The sequence below is a fragment of the Piliocolobus tephrosceles genome, chromosome 14, assembly GCF_002776525.5.
Source record: "Piliocolobus tephrosceles isolate RC106 chromosome 14, ASM277652v3, whole genome shotgun sequence".
NCBI lineage: Eukaryota > Metazoa > Chordata > Mammalia > Primates > Cercopithecidae > Piliocolobus > Piliocolobus tephrosceles.
In genome coordinates this window covers 17880804-17903736 of record NC_045447.1, presented here as the reverse complement: position 1 = coordinate 17903736, position 22933 = coordinate 17880804, and the positions used below count along the sequence as shown (strand labels likewise).

The 22933-nt window shown below is 36.6% G+C and overlaps 1 protein-coding gene across 1 annotated transcript in view; it reads right to left on the bottom strand.

Annotated features, from left to right (window-relative positions):
* The window catches only part of C5 (complement C5), a 117125-nt gene that overhangs the window by 45074 nt on the left and 49118 nt on the right, over positions 1-22933 (bottom strand). The window contains exons 13-23 of the mRNA XM_023223694.2: positions 21884-22093; positions 21602-21751; positions 20466-20595; positions 19411-19473; positions 18082-18279; positions 13450-13641; positions 12493-12583; positions 10983-11056; positions 10002-10141; positions 1784-2011; positions 488-548 (exon numbers count right to left, since the gene is read on the bottom strand). Coding sequence (XP_023079462.2) covers positions 488-548; positions 1784-2011; positions 10002-10141; positions 10983-11056; positions 12493-12583; positions 13450-13641; positions 18082-18279; positions 19411-19473; positions 20466-20595; positions 21602-21751; positions 21884-22093 — 1537 coding nt within the window. The remainder of the gene's footprint in view (positions 1-487; positions 549-1783; positions 2012-10001; positions 10142-10982; positions 11057-12492; positions 12584-13449; positions 13642-18081; positions 18280-19410; positions 19474-20465; positions 20596-21601; positions 21752-21883; positions 22094-22933) is intronic.

Below are 22933 nucleotides of genomic sequence, written 5' to 3'. Positions count from 1 at the left end.
GTCATTCAGATTATAGTGGTTGTACTACAATGCTATCAAGAAAGATAGTGATCTAAGAAGTGGATCTTTTTTTTTTTTTTTTTTGACACAGAGTCTCGCTCTGTCGCCCAAGCTGGAGTGCAGTGGCATGATCTCAGCTCACTGCAATCTCTACCTCCCAGGTTCAGGGGATTCTCCTGCCTCAGCTTCTCAAATAGCTGGGACTACAGGCACCCACCACCATGTCTGGCTAATTTTTGTATTTTTAGTAGAGGCAGGGTTTCACTATGTTGGCCAGGCTGGTCTCAAACTCCTGACCTCAAATGATCCACCCACCTCGGCCTCCCAAAGTGCTAGAATTACAGGTATGAGCCACTGCCCCCAGACAGAAGTGGATACTTTTGATTCTAGACAATTCACATTCTGAAAAATAGTGTTTTACGTTACATACACACTTTAACTTCTAAAGCAAAAGATAACATACAAAATAAAAAATCATTTTGCCTACCATAAATACCCCTAGGATCCAAAGTAACACCAGAATAGCTTTCCCTTTTGACACCTTCTGGCTAAAATAAAGGCAGAAAACATTCAGTTAAAAACATAATTAAGTTTATATAACCTGAATTCCCTGGATCAACTTTTCTGGACCACTTTTCAAACTGAAAAATTATTTTTCTTGGAAAAGGTAAACTATGTATAAATACTATAAATACTTACATGGATATAAGCAGCAATAAGATTTTATGGCTATTTGCATACTGACCAGAGTAAATGCTTAAAAAGAAGTTATTTATAAGCTCAGATAATTGTTCTAAGTGCTTTATATGTATTAACTCATTTAACTTCTAAAAACCTCTATGAGGTTGGTGCTGTTATTACTCCCATTTGACAGATGAGGAGACTGACACACATGGAAATCAAGTAACACTGTCACACTGCTAGGAGGTGATGGAGCCAAGATTCAAGGTCAGGCAGCCTGGCTCCAGAGTCTACATGGAGCCACAATGCAAGGATGCATGGGAATGTGCTTTGCACAGAATAAGACGGTACATGTTTACAGAAGTGAATTTCATAGCTGAAAACAGAACTTAGAGAGTGAAGAACCAGGAAATCCAATCTGTCGTTAACTGGCCATATGACCCTTAGCAAGAATCTCGTCCTTTAAAAAGTACTATTATTTTTAATTGGTAAATCATACTTATATAAAAATATTAATGTTAATAATGAATACAATGAACAGACTGTGGGTAAACTGTACTTTAACAAGTGATACTTTTCTTCTTTTTTCGGCCTGTTTATTTGTTTATACAATGGAAAGTTTTCTAGACCGTAAGTTCTTTAAATTCAAGGGCCATGTCTTATTTATTGTTTTATCTCCAGTTCCTTGCATAATGTCTGGCACATAGATTTCAAGACACATTTTCTTAATGCATTAAAGGGGAAAAAAAAAAGCCTGTGTATCAATTGTACCTGTGTACCGAAAAATGACTTGTACCAATTGTTAAAATTAGATATCTCTGGGTATGGGAATTATTGATGATTTTTATTTATCTGTCGTTTTTCAGTATTTTATATTTTCTACAAGACAAATGTTATTGTTTTATTAAAAATTTTTAAGCACAATTTCAGACGTATAGAAAAATTGCAAGAATAGTACAAAAAACATCTAGAATAACCTCCATCCAGATTCCTTAATGCTTAATGTTTTGTTAAATTTACACTGTTGTTTCCCCTTCCCCCTCTTTCTGTGTCTCTTTTTTGCAATAATTTAAGCATAAGTTATTGAAGTTTCTTTTCTTACCACCACTCGTAATGATTTTACTAAGATTTCTTTTCCAAATGAAGTCTCCAGTGAGAAATTGATGTTCTGAAGGCCAATTTCCAGAGGAAGCACAGTAAAGGTCACCAAGTGATTGGAGGAGCCCTCTACTTTCTGGCGCACACATTTGGAGGACTTTGTGCCCTGATGATCAATGACTGGGCTTTCCGAAGTGCAGATTCCCTCCACAGCAGACATTTTAACACAGAACTGAAATACGAGTGAAGAATTATATCAAAATACTTTTTTTTTTTTTTTTGAGACAGAGTCTTGCTCTGTCGCCCAGGCTGGCGTGCAGCTGCATGATCTCAGCTCACTGCAACCTCTGCCTCCTGGATTCAAGCAATTCTCCTGCCTCAGCTTCCCAAATAGCTGGGATTACAAGCATGCGCTGCCACACCCAGCTAATTTTTGTATTTTTAGTAGAGGCGGGGTTTCTCCATGTTGGCCAGACTGATCTTGAACTTCTGATCTCAGGCGATCCGCCCACCTCATTATATTCCTGCCTATAACGTGCTGGAATTATAGGCATGATGCTGTAATCCATGCCTGGACTTGAAATATTTTATCTCTAACAAAGTTTACCTTAAAATAATCCCTTAGATTTTAAGGCACAGCAGAAAGTTCATTTCAGATTTCCTAACATAGACACACAAGTCGCTGTAGAGTTTAGCAATGCAAAGAGATGTCTAGAAACGTCAACACTGTCTCAGAAACGTCTTACTATTCTTAGACTGTTACCTACTAAATTAGGTACAGAGCTCATGCTATTGTGATAGCACTTATTACTCTGTCTCTTTACATGGTTTGTATTTCAGATAGTGGAAGCCTTAGGCTCAGGTACTTGTTCATTTTCATCTTATTCATTTTTATATCTGGCCTCTGGTATTCAATAAATGTTGGTTTCATCAAAGACTGAAAATTCCCTATATCGGCATTCAAGGCCCTGCCCATTATGCCCCAGCTTACTTTTCTAATTTTATCAGCTTCCCATTTGTACCCCATTTTACAACTAAACTCTGGCTCCAGAAAGACCTGGATTCAAATTTTGGCCTTCCTCTTATTAACTGGTGATGGAAACTGGTTGCATGAACGCTCTAATCCTCCATTTCCTCATCTTTGTAATAGGAATTATAATAGTGCCCACCGACTTCTGGCTCAAATAGCAAACATTTTTCATCTTCCCTCCAAATTCTGGTGAACTGATAGAATTGAGAACTATACCCAAAAGAATAAAGCCATAAAATCAGAATAAATCAAGCAGGTAAACAAGAGAGAGCATCAGCTATTCAACCACTAATTTTGAGGAAGTTCATGAAAATAGAAAGCTCCTTTTCCCTCTTAACTATCTTCTTGGGAGACAACCACCAGGGTGGGAGAAGCCAGAGCAAAAGACTATTGGATCACCTGCGGCCAATGATTTCCTTAGAACAGCAGGGGAGGGTGGGGGAGGATAGATATAGAAGAGTCATTTAATACAATTCAGCATAATAGAATTACAAAAACTCTTAGTAAATTGAGACTAAAAGGAACTTTTGAAACTGATAGAAAATATAAAAAAAACAGTGGTTCTGGTTACAGTAATAGCCAAATAGCTTTCATTGGGCGACCCTTCTGTAAAAATAACCACAAACTCTAGACAAGATATATATTAAAACAAACAAACTACCTGCAGATAATAGAGAGTGGGAGGGAAAGTGACCTTTGGGAGAAAGGAATGACACCCAATAAGTGTCCTGCTTTTTATAGCTTTACCATGAGGGCAGGCCCATTGGTGCCTTGGAGTGGCTAAAACCCCAGTAGAATCTGACATCATACTGGTTTAGGAACTAGAGGACAAAGTAGGAAATAGTTACCACAGCTGAGTAGTGAAGGAGCTCCAAGTTCTGTGTATAATCCTTGCTCAAACCGGGCTGACCCTTTACCTATGCACAGCACAGATTTCTAGCATCCAGCTACAGCAAAAATACTGAACTGAGATTTCAGAGTTTGGAAATGAATCCAGTCAACTGCTAACACACACACACACACACACACACACACACACACACACACACGCACACACACACAAGAAATCTTCAGAGGAATGTAATAGAATCCAGAGTCTTTATAATATTTTTATCAATAAAGTCCAAGGTTCAATCCAAAATTACTAGATAAAAAGAAATAGGGAAGTGTAACCCATACTCAAGATGAAAGGTAATTAACAGGAAGTAACCCCAAAATATCACAGATGTACATGTTTCTTATTTTGATATGATGGAAATGCACTGATAATTTAAAGATTAAACAAAATATGGCAGTATAGTGATATGCACAACACTTTAAAATGCCGTCAAGTTGGCTGGGCGTGGTGGTGTGCACCTGTAATCCAAGCTACTTGGGAGGCTGAGGCAGGAGAATCGCTTGAACCCGGCAGGCAGAGCTTGCAGTAAGCCGAGATCTTGCCATTGCACTCCAGCCTGGGTGAGAGGGTGAGACTCTGTCTCAAAAAAAAAAAAAAAAAAAAAAAACTGCTGTCAAGTTATATATAATTGTGTCACAGTAAAGGACATACAAAAGAGATGGCAGGCTAGATTTGGTCCATGGTCCATAAATTGCTGACCCTGATTTAGTTCATAAAGCAAAAGGATAAAGAGATGTAAAAGATTCAATATGGCAGGTCAATTTCCTTTTATTAATTTATAAATTCAGGACAGTACCTATGAAAACCCTATTATAACTTTTATAGGAGAATTCAATGAACTAATTCCAAAGTTTATCTGGCAGAGTAAATGTGTAAGAATAGCAACATCAAAAACATTTGAAAAATAAGAATGCCAGAGAGTACTTGCCTAATAGATATACAATATAACCACAAATCTATGGTACTTTAAACCAGTGTGATACTGATGTAAACAAAACAGAGGAGAGAACCTACAAATACAAAACAGAGGAGAGAATCTATAAATATAAATCTATAAATAGAGAATATATAAATCCACATATATGGAAATTCAATATATATGAGGGCAAGATGACATTTTAAATCAGTTGGAAAAGCGTGAATTCCTTAACAAATACTGCTGGATCAGCTGGCTATTTGGGATTAGATCCTTACTTCAGATAAAAAAATCTAAATGCTCGCAGAAAGCTACAAAGTACTATAGAAAATACGGAAAAAACAGTTTTTCAGAAAAACATTTTATTTTGGGTTCAGGGGCACATGTGCAGGTCTGTTGTATAGGTAAATTGTGTGTCGCAGGGGTTTTGGTGTGCAGATTCTTTCATCATTCAGGTAATAAGCATAGTACCTAATTGGTCATTTTTTGATCTTTACCCTTCTCTCACCCTCCACCCTCAAGTAGGCCCTGGTGTCTGTTGTTCCCTTCTTTGTGTCCATGTATACTCAATGTTTAGCCCCCACTTATAAGTGAGAACATGCAGTATTTTGTAGAAAAACGTTTTTAAAACTTGCAGTGAGAAAGAATTTCCAAAAACACAAAATTCAAATGACATAAAGGAAAAGATCTACAGATTTTATAACATACAAATTAAAAACACTAATAACAAAGTTAAAGACAAGTAGCAGATTAAATACCAGCAACATTTATAATCAATAAAACATTTATAGCTATAACATAGAAAGTGCTCCTGTAGACAATAATAAGTACACTTGTTGAGTACTCACTATTGGCCAAGTACTATATTTACATGAATTAGCTCATTTAATCTTCAACTATGAAATAGATACTATTATCATCCCATTTTTCAGATGAGGAAACTAAGCAAGAAGAAGCTAGGTAATTTACCCCAGAAAAAAGTAACTCAATGGAAAGCAAAAGAAAGGATATTAAAGTAGTATATAGGATATCATAGAATACATGACAGAAGAAATACAAATGGCCAACAGACAAATGAAATGAGGTTCTACATTGCTAGAAATTAAGGTAGTGAAATAGAAACATCAGTGACTTATCACTTGTGTCTGTCAACTTGGCAAAAATTTTATGTGTGTTACCAAACAATATATAGTGCTTTCATGTTTTTAAGTATTATGTAGTTGTATTCATTGTGTATATATATTATTCTGCCATTTGCTTTTTTTCAGCAATGTTACATTTTTGAGCTTTAATCAAAATGATGCATGTAGTTATCTAGTCCGTTCATTTCAATTTCTGTATAAGTGTTCCTTGTATGAATAAAAGAAAAAATGTTTATTCCCCCAAATTATAAGAATGTGAGGGATCAAGGCTACCTGCATACAGTTGGTAAGAATGTCAATTGATGTAGCTCTTTCGGAAGATAATTATGGCAATATTTATTATCAGAAGGTAAAATGTCCATGCCCTTTAGCCCAGTTAGTTCACTCCAAAACAAAACATCTATTCTACAGAAATATACGTGTAGGAAGATATGTATGCATAAATGGAGACTTTGCAAAATCAGTTATAATAGTGAAAACCTGGAAATAACCCAAATGTCTTTAATAGAAACATGGTTCAACAAATTACAGTATACCCACCATGTGAATTACTGTGCAGCCATTAAAGTAATGAAGTAAATCTGTATATACTGATATGAAAGGATGTATTTGATAATATTATTGGTGGAAACACAAATTGCTGAGGCAGTGTATATACACACACACACATATATATACACACATACACAAACCTATTTTATATGTCTAAGACTAGGTGAGCAGAGGAGCCCCTGCTGATGTCAATCCTACAGTTGAGCAGAGTTTGGCTGTGGCCTCTGTGCCTTACCCATCTGTTATGCCCACCTATTTATGTGTCTATCTTAAATTACAATTTAAATGGTTTAAGAGTGGCACCTCCTTAATCATCTACCAAAATCCTTTGGTAGCCAAGATCAGTGTGAGTTATAAAATTATGCTCAGTCTGTTTTGATGAGATGGTCTGACTGTCTTAGTATCTCAGTTTCCAGGCTTCAAACCAATCTTGAATTGGGATTTTGAGACATAAAACCACTACAGGAACCTGATGGAGAAATGACCTTTGGTACCTCCATCTGAATTATGATTATCTAAAATTCACGAAGCATTCTGTCTGCAGAAAAGCTAGCGGATTTGAAAGCAACAATGTAAAGGCAACTTTCTGGCTTCTTAATTGAGGTCCTTCTCCAGACAAGGGAGGGCAGTTCCACAGGGCTGAAGATGGTTGCATGATTCATAGGATTTATGCAAACCCTGTGAGTAAATTCTAAGGAAGAGAAATAAGTAATATTTTGATTTTATTTCTATAAAAATAAGATAATACTGGTCGGGCACAGTGGCTCATGCCTGTAATTTCAGCACTTTGGGAGGCTGAGGTGGGCGGATCACAAAATCAGGAGTTTGAGACCAGCCTGGACAACATGGTGAAACCCTGTCTCTACTAAAAATACAAAAATTAGCCAGGCGAGGTGGCACACGCCTGTAATCCCAGCTACTTGGAAGGCTGAGGCAGGAGAATCGCGTGAACTTGGGAAGTGGAGGTTTCAGTGAACTGAGATCGTGCCATTGCGCTCCAGCCTGGGTGACAGAGCGAGACTCTGTCTCAAAAAAAAGAAAAAAAAAAAAAAAATAACGTCAGTGTGGTAAATTGATTACTTAAGTTTATTCCCCATTTACATCCTGTGGCCAAGTAAAATTTGTGTGTGCATTGTGTGATATGTAGCATTACCTGATGAAACAAGTTTATATGGAAAAGTTCATTTTTACTGAAAATTAAAATTGTGAAAAAAAAGAGTGACATTTCTTAACATGAATTGGATTGAAAAATGAAATTGGCATTTCTATGACAAAAAGTACGTCTGATTTTGGCTGATGATTTTATCAATGAGGACTGATTTTTCCAGTTAGATTATATGGCAAATGTATTACATAAATTGAATAAGCTAAATGTGAAGTTCCAAGACATAAGATTAAAATATATTGATAAAGGGGTAATAAATTGACACTATTTTTATTTTATCAACCTTCCTGATAATATTGGGCTAAACAGCAATGCCTACCTCTATAAAAATGAAAAATAAGAACACAATTTATGCCAAACCCTCTCTCATTTCTAACAATAAATAACGTTTATCCATAAATATGAAGCCAATTGAGAGAAAAGTTTCATTTATCTAATGGGAAGATAATTTTTTTTTTTTTTTTTTTTTGAGACAGAGTCTTGCTCTGTCACCCAGGCTGGCGTGCAGTAGTGCAATATCAGCTCACTGCAAGCCCCGCCTCCCGGGTTCACTCCATTCTCCTGCCTCAGCCTCCTGAGTAGCTGGAACTACAGGCGCCCGCCACCATGCCTGGCTAATTTTTTTGTATTTTAATAGGACGGGGTTTCACCGTGTTCGCCAGGATGGTCTCCATCTCCTGACCTCGTGATCCGCATATCTTGGCCTCCCAAAGTGTTGGGATTATAGGCGTGAGCCACCACTCCCGGCCGAGAAGATAATTTTTAAATAAAATTTTATTTTTTACATTTAATAACTTTAGAAATGTATATGTTATTTTATCAATAGTATACTGATAATAATATTTGTAATGATACCTAAATCCACATATCATTTGATACTTAGAATTTTACAATTATCAAATTTTAAAATATTTCACTTTCAATGTATATGCATATTTTTGTTCATTAAAATATAATAAGGTGATTAACAGAAAATATTCAAGCATAAAATATATAACATTAGGGGAGTAAAACGGAAATATGAATTCATTGAGGAAAAGGAATGATATGTAATCTGTTGTTAAGAGCTTGTCTGAGCCCAGGAGCAGTGGCTCATGCTTGTAATCCCAGCACTTTGGGAGGCTAAGGCGGTTGGGTCACTTGAGGTCAGGAGTTCCAGACCAGCCTGGCCAACATGGTGAAACCTGTCTCTACTAAAAATACAAAAATTAGCCAACCCTGATGGCATGCACCTGTAATCCTAGCTACTCAGGAGGCTGAGTCGTGAGAATCGCTTGAACAGGGGAGGAGGAGGTTGCAGTGAGCCGAGATCGCGCCACTGCACTTCAGCCTGGGCGACAGAGCAAGACTTGATCTCAAAAAAAAAAAAAAAAAGAGCTTATTTGAGCATTTAAATATTGTTTGCTATGGTATTTGGACTCTGCTATACATAAGTCTGATAAAACAGTTTTATTTTAAGATATCGATATTTAAATATTTTAAAAGTAATAGATTGCCATCTTTTAAAAAATGTTTGATGAAAATTTTAGATGCCAATTTTAAAATGTGTCAAAGGGCAGAGCGAGACTCCATCTCAAAAAAAAAAAGTGTCAGAGGGGTACTTAGTTATTCCAAAACAAAAGGGTATGTAAGCAAAATTTTAGGAAACCACTGAAATTCTAATCTCTAAGAATAAAGTTAGTCTTTTAAAAAAATATAGCTAGAATTTTGGAACACATTGAATTATCATGCAAAGTTTTGTGATTGTGATTTTCAAATCAAATCAGTCAGCCTATCATATAATTCTCTTTAGGGGTGTGCTGGCAAAGAGAAGATAAATGGTGGGTCCAATCATGGTTGGAATTGTATCCTGGAGTGAGAAAGGATCCAGGGAGTTGGCATAATTTTAGTCAGTGTGGTTTTAATGATGGCTCCTGAATTCTAACCTGAACAAGGAGTAAAGTAAAAAGAGCAGGGAAGTAATGGACAATAAAAGGGATTGAGTTAATGGATTGAAGGTTTCAGTGATGCTGCTGACCCAGAGCTACGGAAGTAATCTGGTTAATGAGTTAGGAGGACAGGAAGGAGGTTGTCACTGGATGGTGAGATGTGAGATGTCTGAAATCAACATTTCAGAGAGGATGATAAGATCTATAAAGTGAAGATGAGTATGAATGGCTAAAATGGAGGAAAGGAAAGGGTTGTTAGAATCAAGGAGATCAAGGAACTCTGAGTATAGGCAAATAAAGGAACTAAATATGAATTCATCCTTCTCTAGACTTCCATAGCACATGGATTATCTTATGCAATTTATTCTTTCAATTGAAGTTACATGAATACCTACTTGTCCTTCCTCCTTTCTTCATCCCTTTACTTCACATACCTACACATCTAGTACAATGCACATTTTAAGTGTTTGGTTTCTACTGCTGAACTGAGTTGAAATTTTACTTTTTTGTGTGTATGGTAATTTCACTAAGAGAATTCTCAAAAAACCAGAGAACGTTTCCTTTATCCCATAAATATTAATACCTACTTACCTGCATCCCAGAAGTCCTATAGTTGTAAACAGTTCCTTTCAACTGGACCTGTTCTCCTCGTACAACAGAATATGGTATATTCATTTCCAGGAAGACATCTTTGAACACCTTTGCCTTAATAGTATCAGCAACACATATACCTTCAGCCCAAAGTGGAAGTGAAGTAGAATCTTATTAGGAAATCCCTATAATGCTTTATTGGTATTAAAATTTCTCACATTTGCTTTACTTCAAGGAAAAAAGAATACTAGACCATGTTTTTCTCTGAACTCTCACCTCATGCCCTTGAATTTTCTATTCATTGATCTTAATTTCAATAATAATTAGTATTAACAGAAAACTTCATTTGTTCAACAAATAGTTAATTCTATTTAAGGCATGAGAATACTTATTAACTATGCACCAAATCTTTTTAGATATTCATTATTGGCTCCTTTTTTAATGAGTATAAAATTTTGATTGTGGAAACCAAGATTTTAAAACAAAAGTAGCAAACAACAAACAAAACCATTCCTGAAATTATTTGGAAAGCATCTGCACTTAATCATCACAAAGATCAGCCCAAGAGAGGTCATTTGTTTGTTTGTAAGGCTACACAAGCTCCCAGTCAGTGAGAATAGTGAAGGAAAATAAAGACTTGAGGCTGGGTGCAGTGGCTCAAGCTGTAAACTCAGCACTTTGGAAGGTGGACGTGGGAAGGTTGCTTGAAACCAGGAGTTTGAGACCAGCTTGGACAACATAGCGAGACCCCTTTTTCATTTACAAAAAAAGGGAAACAGGAAAAAAAAGAGAGGAGTGAAAGGAGAAATCAATATGTAAGATGTGGGCACATCCAAGTCTTTTGGTAATACATAAAAAAAGAATATTTTTAAAAAATTGCTACCATGTAAGTCCTGGGTAAACTAAATAGATACTAACAAAGAATTACATCTTGCTAATCATATCACTATTTAAATGCATATATCACTTAAGCCTGCTTACCACTGTTTGAAATGCCAACACCTTGAATTTCCCAGGTAGTTACAGAATCAGGTAGGGCAAACTGCAACTGTTTTCTGGAAGTTAAAATGTTGATATTCAAATACAGTGGAATATTGATTAACTCAACTTAACAGAGACATCCATTAACAGTATTTTTGCTCCAAACTACTTCAGAGAAAGAAAAAAACTCACGCGATGAAATCACATCATTAAGGAAAACCTCATCAAGAAAAACATATTCAGTAACTCTCCTATATATTGCATGTTTTTAGACATTGCACCACTACGATGAGAATTCAAGTTCAGCAGGATGCCTTTGAAACATTGCAAAATCCAAGCATACAAAACAAAGAAAAAACTATGTCATGAGTATATTCTAAAATAGGGAAGCAAAGTGATTCACGTTAGCACTGCTCAAAACAAAGCTGACATAACTAAAAACTGCTGATTATGATTAAGCTTGTATATTTATTTACAGCTATTGTCTACCAACTTTGTATCAGGTATAGTGCTGAGTACTGAGTAAACAGCACTGATAAGATATAGTCCTGCTCTCAGGCAGTTTACAATCTAGTGGAAGAAATAGTTAAGTCAACAAATTATACTGCACTGTAATAATTGTACCAATAAGGCATTATAAGAGTTAAGAGGCAGTGTGCATTCGTTCAATACATTTATTTTCAGTATCCTAAGCCAAGTCCTGCATATAAAGCAGTAATCTGAATTTAGTTCACGTCCTTGAGGTATTTACATTTTAATGTGTAAGACAGGAAAGTAAAGAAGTCATTATAATACAATGTGATTCACACAACAGGGTTAATTGAGGGTGTAATTAATCCAGTCACTGGTAGGGTTGGGGAGCAGTGGCCAGAAGGTTTACTAGAGGACCTGCTAGCTAATGGGTAATGTCCGATGAAACGGACAACAATTGTGTGGAAGAAGGATTAGAGAAGACAAGGGTAGAAACAAGGAGATGCATGAGGAGACAACTGCAGGGCTTTGAACTCATTCCTTGCCTTCTCATTGGAAAACCAGTGCTTTAAGCCCACCTAAGAAGAGTATGGCTCGAGGACTCAGTACATCACTGTTTTCAGTGATATAGAGGAAGTGTTTCGCTAAAATGTGTTGAATAAAAAACTTCAAAAGGAAAAGAACTTTTCTTCCTGTTTATTAATGTTTGTTTTATAGTACAGATATTTTAGGATAAAAATAGTAGCTTAATATAGTGCCTAGCACATAGTTGTGTGTAGTAAATGCATACTGAAGTCAAATAAAATTAAATGGAATAGTACCCTTCTTCATTCTGACCTGGAGCCAATCACCAGTGCAATATACATCAAAAAAATAAAAATTTAAAAAAGCAAAGCAAAACAAAACAAAATTTGATCAAATTGCAGGATCATCTTAACTTTTACGCAAGCTATTGGGAAATGGGTAATTTCCAGATTTTTGGTCATAATACTTGCATTATCCACATTTCTTTCAAGGAAACATGAGCGAAGTATAATACCTTCTGGGAACAAGATGAACTTCCCATAACCAGCTTTCTGGAAAATAACTCCGAATTTCTGGCTTGCTTACTGGTAACAGGGTCTTCATGTCTGGATAAAAAAATTATATTCAATTATGGAAAAACAATATAAATTCCACTTATAGGTGAATTTAAAAATATGGCCATTAATCTGTAACTTGAACATTTTCTGAAAGGTAAATAAAACATTTTGTTTAATGCTTCCAAAATAGAACTATAGGCAGGGTGCATTGCTCATGCTTGTAATCCCAGAACTTTGGGAGGCTGAGGTGGGCAGATCACCTGAGGTCAGGAATTCGAGACCAGCCTGGCCAACATGTTGAAACCCCATCTCTACTAAAAACACAAAAATTAGCTGGGCATGATGGCGAGTGTGTCTGTAGTCCCAGCTACTCAGGAGGCTGAGGCACGAGAATGACTAGAACCTGGGAGGTAGAGGTTGTAGTGAGCCTCGATTACACCACTGCACTCCAGCCTGGGTGACAGAGCGAGACTCTGTCTCAAAAAAACAAAAACCAAACAAACAAAAAAACTATAAAGACCTTAGGATTTTTCCACTAATCGCATTGGCAAAACAAAGCATTAAATACCTTTAATGATTTGTTTCTTAAATTGCTAAATGTTTAGTATTCCTGAGATTATACAAGATATTGATCAGTCTATAAAGTTATTTGCACTTGTATAATTGTAATAATTGTGTTTATAACAGAAAAAAAAGGAGGCTTTATATGATTCTCTGCCTTCTTTAACTTGGCAATTTGTTTATATTTACTTTAATAAAAATGGACAGAACTTTTGTTTTCATCTAAGACACATTAATAGAAAACCAAACATGGTATGCAAAATAACAGTTTTCAGACATTAGAGCATAAGCAGAACTGTGATCTCTGAGAGAAAGGAAACAATTAGGTGAAACCTAAAATTGCCCCAGCTTACTGTCTAGAGGCAGTTTACAGATCAGGGCAGGGAGAGGAATACAAGGAGAGCCTGATGATTTTGAAGACTTGTGGCAACACAGATGGGAGTTTTGCAAGGCCAAGTTGTCTGGAATGAGGAGCAGAGTTCCAGGAAGGAGGGGGCTGCAGAGAGAGAATTCTATCCAGCTGAAGCCAAACCAGATGATTATAGCTGAAAAATGAAAAAATATATGAGAGGGGAGAGCAAGATGGCTGAATAGAAGCCTACACCATTTGTCTTTCCTGTTGGTACACTAAATTTTAACAACTAACTACACACAAAAAGTACCATCACAAGAACCGAAAATCAGGTGAGCAATCACAGTACCTGGTTTTGACTTTACATCACTGAAAGAAATATTGAAGAGAGCAGGAAAGATAGTCTTGAAGCACCGATGCCACTCCTCCCATATCCCCTAGCAGTGACTGTGAAGCATGGAGAATCTATTTGTTGGGAGAGGGAGAGCGCAGTGATTCTGTGGCTTTGCATTGAACTCAGTGCTGCACTGTCACAGTGGAAAGCAAACCAGGCTGTACTCAGCTGATGTCTGCCCACGGAGAGTATTTGGACTTGCCCTAGCCAGAGGGGGATCGCTCATCCCAGTGGTTGGAGCTTGAGTTCTAGCAAGCCTCCCCCTATGGACTGGAGTGCTCTAGGGCCCTAGGTTAACTTGAGGGGCAGTCTAGGCCACAAGGACTGCAATTTCTAGGCAAGTCCTAGTGCGCTGGAAGCCCTCAGGAATACTAAACATTTAGCAATTTAAGAAACAAATCATTAAAGATATTTAATGCTTTGTTTTGTCAATGCTATTAGTGGAAAAATCCTAAAGTCTTTATAGTTTTTTTTTTTTTTTTGAGACAGAGTCTCGCTCTGTCACCCAGGCTGGACAATTAGACAAGAGAAGGAAATAAAGGTCATCCAAACTAGAAAGCAAGAAGTCAAATTATCCTTGTATGCAAATGATATGATCATATATTTGGAAAAACCTGAAGACTCCACCAAAAATCTATTAGAACTGCTAAATGAATTCAGTAAAGTTGCAGGATATAAAATCAACACACAAAAATCAGTAGCATTTCTATATGTCAATAATGAACAATGTGAAAAAGAAATTTAAAAAGTAATACCATTTACAATAGCCACAAATAAAATTAAATACCTAGGAATTAACTTAACCAAAGAAGTAAAAGATACCTACAATGAAAACTATAAAACACCAATGAAAGAAATTCAAGAAGACACACAAAAAAAATGGAAAATTTTTCCATGTTCATGGATTGGAAGAATCAATATTGTTAAAATGTCCAAACTTCCCAAAGCAATCTACTGATTCAATGCAGTCTCTACGAAAATACCAATAACAGAAATAGAAAAAAAAAAAAATCCTAAAATTCATATGGAACTACAAAAGACCAGAATAGCCAAAGCAATCCTGAGCAAAAAGAAAACAAGTGGAGGAATCACATTACCTGACTTCAACTTATACTATAGAGCTATAGTAACCAAAACAGCATGGTACTGGCATAAAAGCAGACATATAAACTTATGGAACAGAATAGAGAACCCAGACAAATCCATACACCTACAGTGAACTCATTTTTGACAAAGGTGCCAAGCACACATATCGGAGAAAGGACAGTCTCTTCAATTAATGGTGCTTGGAAAACTGCTTATCCATATGCAGAAGAATGAAACGTGACCCTTATCTCTTGCCATATACAAAACTCAAATAAAAATGGATTAAAGACTTAACTCTAAGACCTCTAAGTATAAAACTGCTACAGGAAAACACTGGGAAAATTCTCCAGGACATTGATCTGGGCAAAAGTTTCTTGAGTATACCCCACTACACAGACAACCAAAGCCAAAATGGACAAATGGGATCACATCAAGTTAAAGAGCTTCTGCACAGCAAAGGAATCAATAAAGTAAAGAGACAACCCACAGAATAGGAGAAAATACTTGCAGCTACCCATCTGACAAGAGATTAATAACCAGAATATATAAGGAGTTCAAACAACTCTACAGGAAAAAAAAAGTAATACTCCCACTTAAAAATGGGCAAAAGATTTGAATAAACATTTCTCTAAGTCATACAAATGGCAAAAAGGCATGTGAAAAGGTGCTCAACATCAGTAATCACCAGAGAAATGCAATCAAAACTACAATGAAATATCATCTCATATCAATGAAAATGGTTTTTATTCAAAAGACAGGCAATAACAAATGTTGGACGGGATGTGGAGAAAAGGGAATACTTGTACATTGTTAGTGGGGATGTAAATTACTATAACCACTATGGAGAACAGTTTGGAGTTTCCTCAAAAAACAAAGAATAGAGCTACCATATGATCTGGCAATCCCACTGCTGGGTATATATCCAAAAGAAAGAAAATCAGTACGTTGAAGAGATAGCTGCATTCCCATATTTGTTGCTGCACTGTTAAAAATAGTCAGGATTTGGAAGCAACATAAATGTCCATCAACAGATGAATGGATAAAGAAAATGTGGTGCATATACACAGTGGAGTACTACTCAGCCATGAAAAGAATGAGATCCTATCATTTGCAACAATATGGATGGAACTGGAGTTCATTATGTTAAGTGAAATAAGTCAGGCACAGAAAGACAAAATTTGCATGTTCGCACTTACTTGTGGGTGCTAAAAATCAAAACAATTTAACTCATGGAGAGAGAGAGTAGAAGGCTGGGAAGGGTAGTAGGAGGATGTGGGGGATGTGGGGATGGTTTATGGGTACAAAAAATAGAATGAATAAGACTTAATACTTGATAGCACAACAGGGTGACTATAGTCAATAATAATTTAATTGTACATTTAAATGTAACTAAAAGAGTATAATTGGATTGTTTATAAAACAAAGGAGAAATACCTCAGGGGATAGACACCCCATTTTCCATGATGTGATTATTACTTATTGCATTCCTGTATCAAAGTATCTCATGTACCCCTTAAATACTATTTACCCACACAAATTTAAAAATTAAAAAAAAAATTAAGAGGAAAAAAAGCCAAATCCTCCCTCCAAAAAGAAAAACAACATATGGACTAGATTGTTTATTAAAATTCTGCTTATAATAAGCAAATATTATTAGTCAGGCATGGTGGTGGGTGCGTGTAATCCCAGCTACTTGGGAGGCTGAGGCAGAAGAATTGCTTGAACCCGGGAGGTGGAGATTGCAGTGAGCTGAGACTGCGCCATTGCACTCCAGCCTGGGCAACAAGAACAAAACTCCATCTCTCAAAAAAAAAAAAAGCAAAACTAATATTGGAAAACAATCTGAATCTTAGACATTGTACATCTCAATGAATATATTTCTACAAACATAAATTTTGTGGCCATTCACCAAAATTATGATTATTAGATACTGCTTAACAATAGGGCTATGTTCTGAGAAGTATGCTGTTAGGTGACTTTGTTGTGTGACCGTCATGGAGTGTACTTACACTAATCTGGATGGTATAACTTACTACACATCTAGACTATATGGTATGGCCTATTGTTCCTAGGTTACAAACCTGTTACTGAACAGAATACTGCAGACAACTGTAATGCAATGGCAAGTATTTGTACATCTAAGCATATCTAAACACAGAAAAGTTACAGCAAAAATATGGTATTATAATCTTATAGGATCACCGTTGCATGTGTGGTCCATCATTGATGAAAATGTCATTATGCAGCACACATATGTATAAAACAGAAGCTATCATTTTGCTTTTGTTTGTTTTGTTAAAGACTATACATAGGCTGGGCACAGTGGCTCACGCCTGTAATCCCAGCACTTTAGGAGGCCGAGGTGGGTGGATCACCTGAGGTCAGGAGTTCGAGACCAGCCTGGCCAATATGGTGAAACCCCGTCCCTACTAAAAATACAAAAATTAACCAGGTGTGGTGGCAGGCGCCTTTAATCCCAGCTACTCAGGAGGCTGAGGCAGGAGAATTGCTTGAACCCGGAGGCAGAGGTTGCAGTGAGCCAAGATTGCACCACTGTACTCGAGCCTGGATGACAGAGCCAGATTCTGACTCAAAAAAGAAAAAAAAAAAAAAAAGACTATATATAAAGTCCTAAAAGCTCTGAAAACATATTAATGACAGTTTTATAAATTCTGGAAATATGTATTATAGTTGAAACTGAAATAAGACATCAACTTTTATATAAGTACACTTAACCTTAGGCTAGATTTAGAAATCTTCTCCTGTATTTCATCAATGTAGATATAGACAGAATTTTTAATGGTTATAATATCACAAAAGCATAGAATTGTAGCACTCACAGGCATATTGGAGAGGATCTGGTCAAAGCTCCTTGCTTGAGGCTCAGCGAGGATAAATAACCATTCAAGTTTATGGGATGACTTGGCTTTAAGGTTATGCCAGGTCTTAACTCTGGCCTAGTGTAGTCTGCTCTGTACTATACCTCTTCTGATGCCTAAAAATGATGGATTTTTTTTTTCTTATGGACATTTACAAATTATCTTTTCTACTTTCAATTCTAAATAGATCATGAAAACTGCCTTTCTTAGCAGCATAAAATTACACAAAATTCCCCGTGTTGAGCAGAATTCTGATAGAAAACATCATACTTACGTAGCCTTCCCAATTGCATGTCTTTATGAGACATATTAGCACGGAGCTGGCTTGCGACGACACAACATTCGGTGAAAGCTTTGACGCATCTCGGCCCTACGCTAATCCGTGCAGCTCGCTGCTCACAGGTTTCATCATCATTAATGCAGGCTCCATCGTAACAACATTTCTTCACTACGAAATGTTTATATTTAGCAGCTGAAATGGTAATAATGCAAGTGTTCTTGATCATGCAGAGTCATAACATCTCAGGCTTAGAAGGATTCTCAAGGGATACCTGGTTTCTATTGCTATGTGACACCCCTACCCACAATAGTCATGGCTAGGTGACTGTCCAGACTCCCCTTGGAACTATTCTAAGAATGGGGAGAACGTGACCTTACCAAATGGTCCATTCCAGCTCACACTAAATGGTTAAGGGGTTTCCTGCAATTAAGCTAAATACAAACTCTTGAAACTGGAACTTTGGGTTCTGCTGAAAATAAGCAGAAAAATATAACATAGACAAAGAATATAAAATATTTTTTAAGAAAATAAGTTAAATATCCAAGAAAGCTTTAAATATTTGAAGATAGCTATCATCACTATACAAATATTTCCTTCTTCAAGCTGCACATCCTATTTTTCAAAAACTTCTTATATAACATGGTTTGTGGACTTCACCCAGTAGCATTACCCTTCATTGTTAAGTGCTCAGATTAGTCAGTGTCTCTCTTTTCATATCATTAGAATGTAGAATAAAGGTTAGAATTAAAATAATTCACATACAAATGGAAGAAACTATTATACTACCATAGGCATATTAGTTGAACTCAATTTGCTGACTCCCAGTTTGATATTCTTTCTACAGTTACATGGCCAATTATCATAACCATTTAAATAATTATTTTAAAATAATTCTCACAAGATGTATTTTCCAAAGAATAATGCTACTAACAGTTAACTATATGAAATAGAAGTAATAGACTGCTAGGTATGTCCCCAAAATAGTCAAATTATGGATTTTGTCAGAATAAAATGGAAGGATATGATTTTAATTGCTAGATGAAGTTATCAGAGAGAAAATATTTATGACAAATAAAAGCTAATATTTTGGATTTTAGAGCTAGAAGTAATAAAGACCTATTTCCTTAGATTAAGGCTATGACAAATGAACTACTAGACTTTATTTGGATTAATCTTTCTGAGAGAGATAAGCTAGACCTCCATACATATTTTTCTTTTCATCCATTCTATTTCAATTAGGGGAATTTATATAACATTTAAATTTGTCAAGTTTTTGAATGATATGACCATAACCTTTTTACAATCACATGAATCTTAGGGTACCTATTTCTTCTATCTTCTTTTTCAGCATTCTTCTTGGCCTTATAATTTCTTTACAAGGTTCATCTGGTTTTTCAAAAAAAAAGATAAAGAAGAAGGATTAAAAAGGAGATAAAATCTCAAAAAAATGCCATGAAACTATTTAAGTATTTAGAACATTCACAAGTCATTCATTAACAAATATTGAGGGGCTACTTTGGATTAGGAACTGTGCACCATACTTCTTAATATGACTTGTTTTATCTTAGTGGAGTTCATGATCGAGTGTCATATCGTTTGACTTATTTTGTCTGAATTTGGTTTTGAATCCTGCAGCCTTTCTAATCCACTGATTCCAGAGAAATACCTAAGCATTTAGAGTGAGTGATGCTTTTGTTGGGTATGCTATTTTTATTATTTGCTCTTTGTGCTATATTATTGCAAATATAACTATGAATACCATAGTATCAAGTATAATTATGAACAATTTTAAAACCATAGAAAGAAGATGATTAAGACGTGGTTACTATCCTTAAAGAGCTCCCGATGCAGTAGGTGAGACAGAACTTACAACGACATGTAAGAATGCGCAATGACATAATGCTGTTCTATTACTTATAAATAGATCTAGTCCCTGCAATAGCCTCCCTATTAAAGGAGGAGGGAATTATAAATTCTATGTGGGGAAGAGGTCTCGTAGAGGCGATGATTCTTACGTTGCTTCTCCAGGCTAATGAAGGGGAAACCAATCCCAATAAATAAAGGCCCAAAGGTGCAAAATAGCATAATGCCACTCAAGAACTCCACTTGGTTCTGTAGAGCTTAAACATAACGTAAGGCACAGCAAGGTAAGAGCTAGTTGAAGAGAGCCAGTGAGAAGATCATGGAAGGTTTTGAGTACTACACTAGAGAATTCGTACTTTATCTTGAAGGCCAGTGAAACATTTTATACAGGTGAGTTATGTAGTCTTGGTATTCTAAGATCAGGGTACAGAATATTTGGGAAGAGGAATAAAAATGAGATCTGGGAGGCAAATGATCAATGGGATTTTCAGTAACAAACATGCTGAGCATTTTACCATTTTCTTGGGAGTCATCTGCATTTGCATTAGTGAGGAAGGTAAGTCCAGCTAGGTGGAACACATTGGCATTGTTGAGGCCACCACCTGCCCCACAGCCCAGATCACTCTTCTCTAAGAATTGAAATACCTGTCCAGAAAGGCAGAATGTTGAGCCCATTGAGATGTATAAATCATTCCTCTAAAGAACTAAAAGGTACTAATTGTTACATGGTTATCACAAACCAGTGAAATACACAGATGATATTTTTCAAATCATCAAAGACAAAATTTCCCAACTTTGTTTCTAAGTTTGTCCTTTTGTATTTATAAATACATAACTATTCAAAGTTAAATGAAGAACTAAGTCTTAAACAAATAGCTTTGATGAGGACTTTATTAGAAACTGATGTAGAGTGTTTTGTACATAGAATGAATGCTGCAATCAATATAATGTTCCAGATAAATAAATAAATAGGTATGAATGCCTGAAGGACTGAATTAACAAAGAAATTAATTTTAAGTTGCTTTAAAAGCACAACTTTGTGCATTTTGGTGGGGATGTCCCTACGTTCTAAATGGGTGAAGACTTGTTTGGGCAGGCTTATTCATTTTAATTTTGACCCCAAATGTTCTTTTCTCTCTGAATATTGTTTAATTTTACAGTTTCTCAGTCCTTCCTTCCCTGTACAAAGAAATTCAAGCCTAGAAAATAATAACTGTACATAGTAAGATAAATAGGAACTTATGAGAATTGAATGATTTTGAAATTCTTCTGTGCTATGGATTTCAATGAGAGTTAAAAAAAAATCCAAATGTTACCTATACAGATCTTTCCTGTGCTGCTACTAGCTACTGTAACTGCCATCAACACCCTACCCTAAACCTCCAAAGTATTCTGATAGTAATTTTTCCTCCATGAATGTAATGGCTACCATGATCATATATTCTTAAAGTGCTTACATTTACATTTGAAAAACAAAAGAGGATTGACCTGTGCTTTGGGAGCTAACCTGAGGATGGTTTACCTTCCTAAAAATGAGTATGTTGAGTAGATTATAGAAAAGCAGGCCTAGCCTTCCCTTAGTTATTCCCCCATATCCTAGTCTGGTGACCACACTTCATGCAACACTGCAGTGAGATATGCATTACTTAACTCTTTCCAAGGGCTTTTTGGCTCTTCTTTGGACTCCATACACAGCGCTGTCCACTGCTGTTAATGCCACCCAGGAATCCATCCCAGTTACCATATTAAGAGACACAGTTTGGCCTGGAGAATATGTATCTGCATCAGGAGACAGATGAACCTAAAAGTTCATTTGAAAAAGAAAAGGAAAGATCATTTGTATTAAGACAAGACTTTTCAGAAGCAGCTCAGACTTTGGCAGCCTCCTTCATTAAAAAGAAAATTCAATTGCGACTTATAATTTGTGGCTTACCTGGAGCTGGTTGCCACATTTTTCTTCAATATTTAACCAGACTGAATCAGACACTAATTCTGCTGTCTGCTCTCCTGTGACGATGTAATAGACCAGGAGTCGGGATGAAGGAACCATGTTCTGTGTTACTGGAATGTTTATACTTTGATAAGATGCATCTGAAAGTTTCTCCCTTGTGCCAAAGTGGATAATTTTGCCCTTGGATAAAATCTAAAAATAAACAGCAGCAGCAACAATAAGTAAAAAATAAACCAACAAAAAACAAAACCTATGCTTTAGGATGCAGCCTGGAGCTGGAGCAGAAATTACGTTAAAGAAAAATAAAGTTAGGCCAGGCGCAGTGACTCATGCCTGTAATCCTAGCACTTCGGGAGGCCGAGGTGGGCGGATCACTTGAGGCCAGGAGTTCAAGACCAGCCTGGCCAACACAGTGAAACACCATCTCTACTAAAAATACAAAAGTTAGCCAGGCACGGTGGTGCATGCCTGTAATCCCAGCTACTTTGGAGGCTGAGGCATGAGAATTGCTGGAACCCGAGAGATGAAGGTTGCAGTGAGCTGCGATCATGCCACTGCACTCCAGCCTGTGCAACAGAGCAAGACTCTGTCTCAAAAAAAAAAAAAAAAAAAAAAAAGACATACCAATTTTAGTTGGGCAAGGTGACTTACACCTGTAATCCCAGCACTTTGGGAGGCCAAGGCAGGCGGATCACCTGAGGTCAGGAGTTCGAGACCAGCCTGGTCAACATGGTGAAACCCTGGCTCTACTAAAAATAGAAAAATTAGCCATGCATGGTTGTGGGCATCTGTAATTCCAGCTACTTGGGAGGCTGAGGCAGGAGAATTGCTTGAACCCGGGAGGCAGAGGTTGCAGTGAGCCAAAATCGTGCCACTGCACTCCAGCTTGGGGGACAGAGCGAGACTCCACCAAAAAAAAAGGAAGGAAGGGAGGGAGGGAGGAAGGAAGGAAGGAAGGAAGGAAGGAAGGAAGGAAGGAAGGAAGGAAAGAAAGAAAGAAAGAAAGAAAGAAAGAAAGAAAGAAAGAAAGAA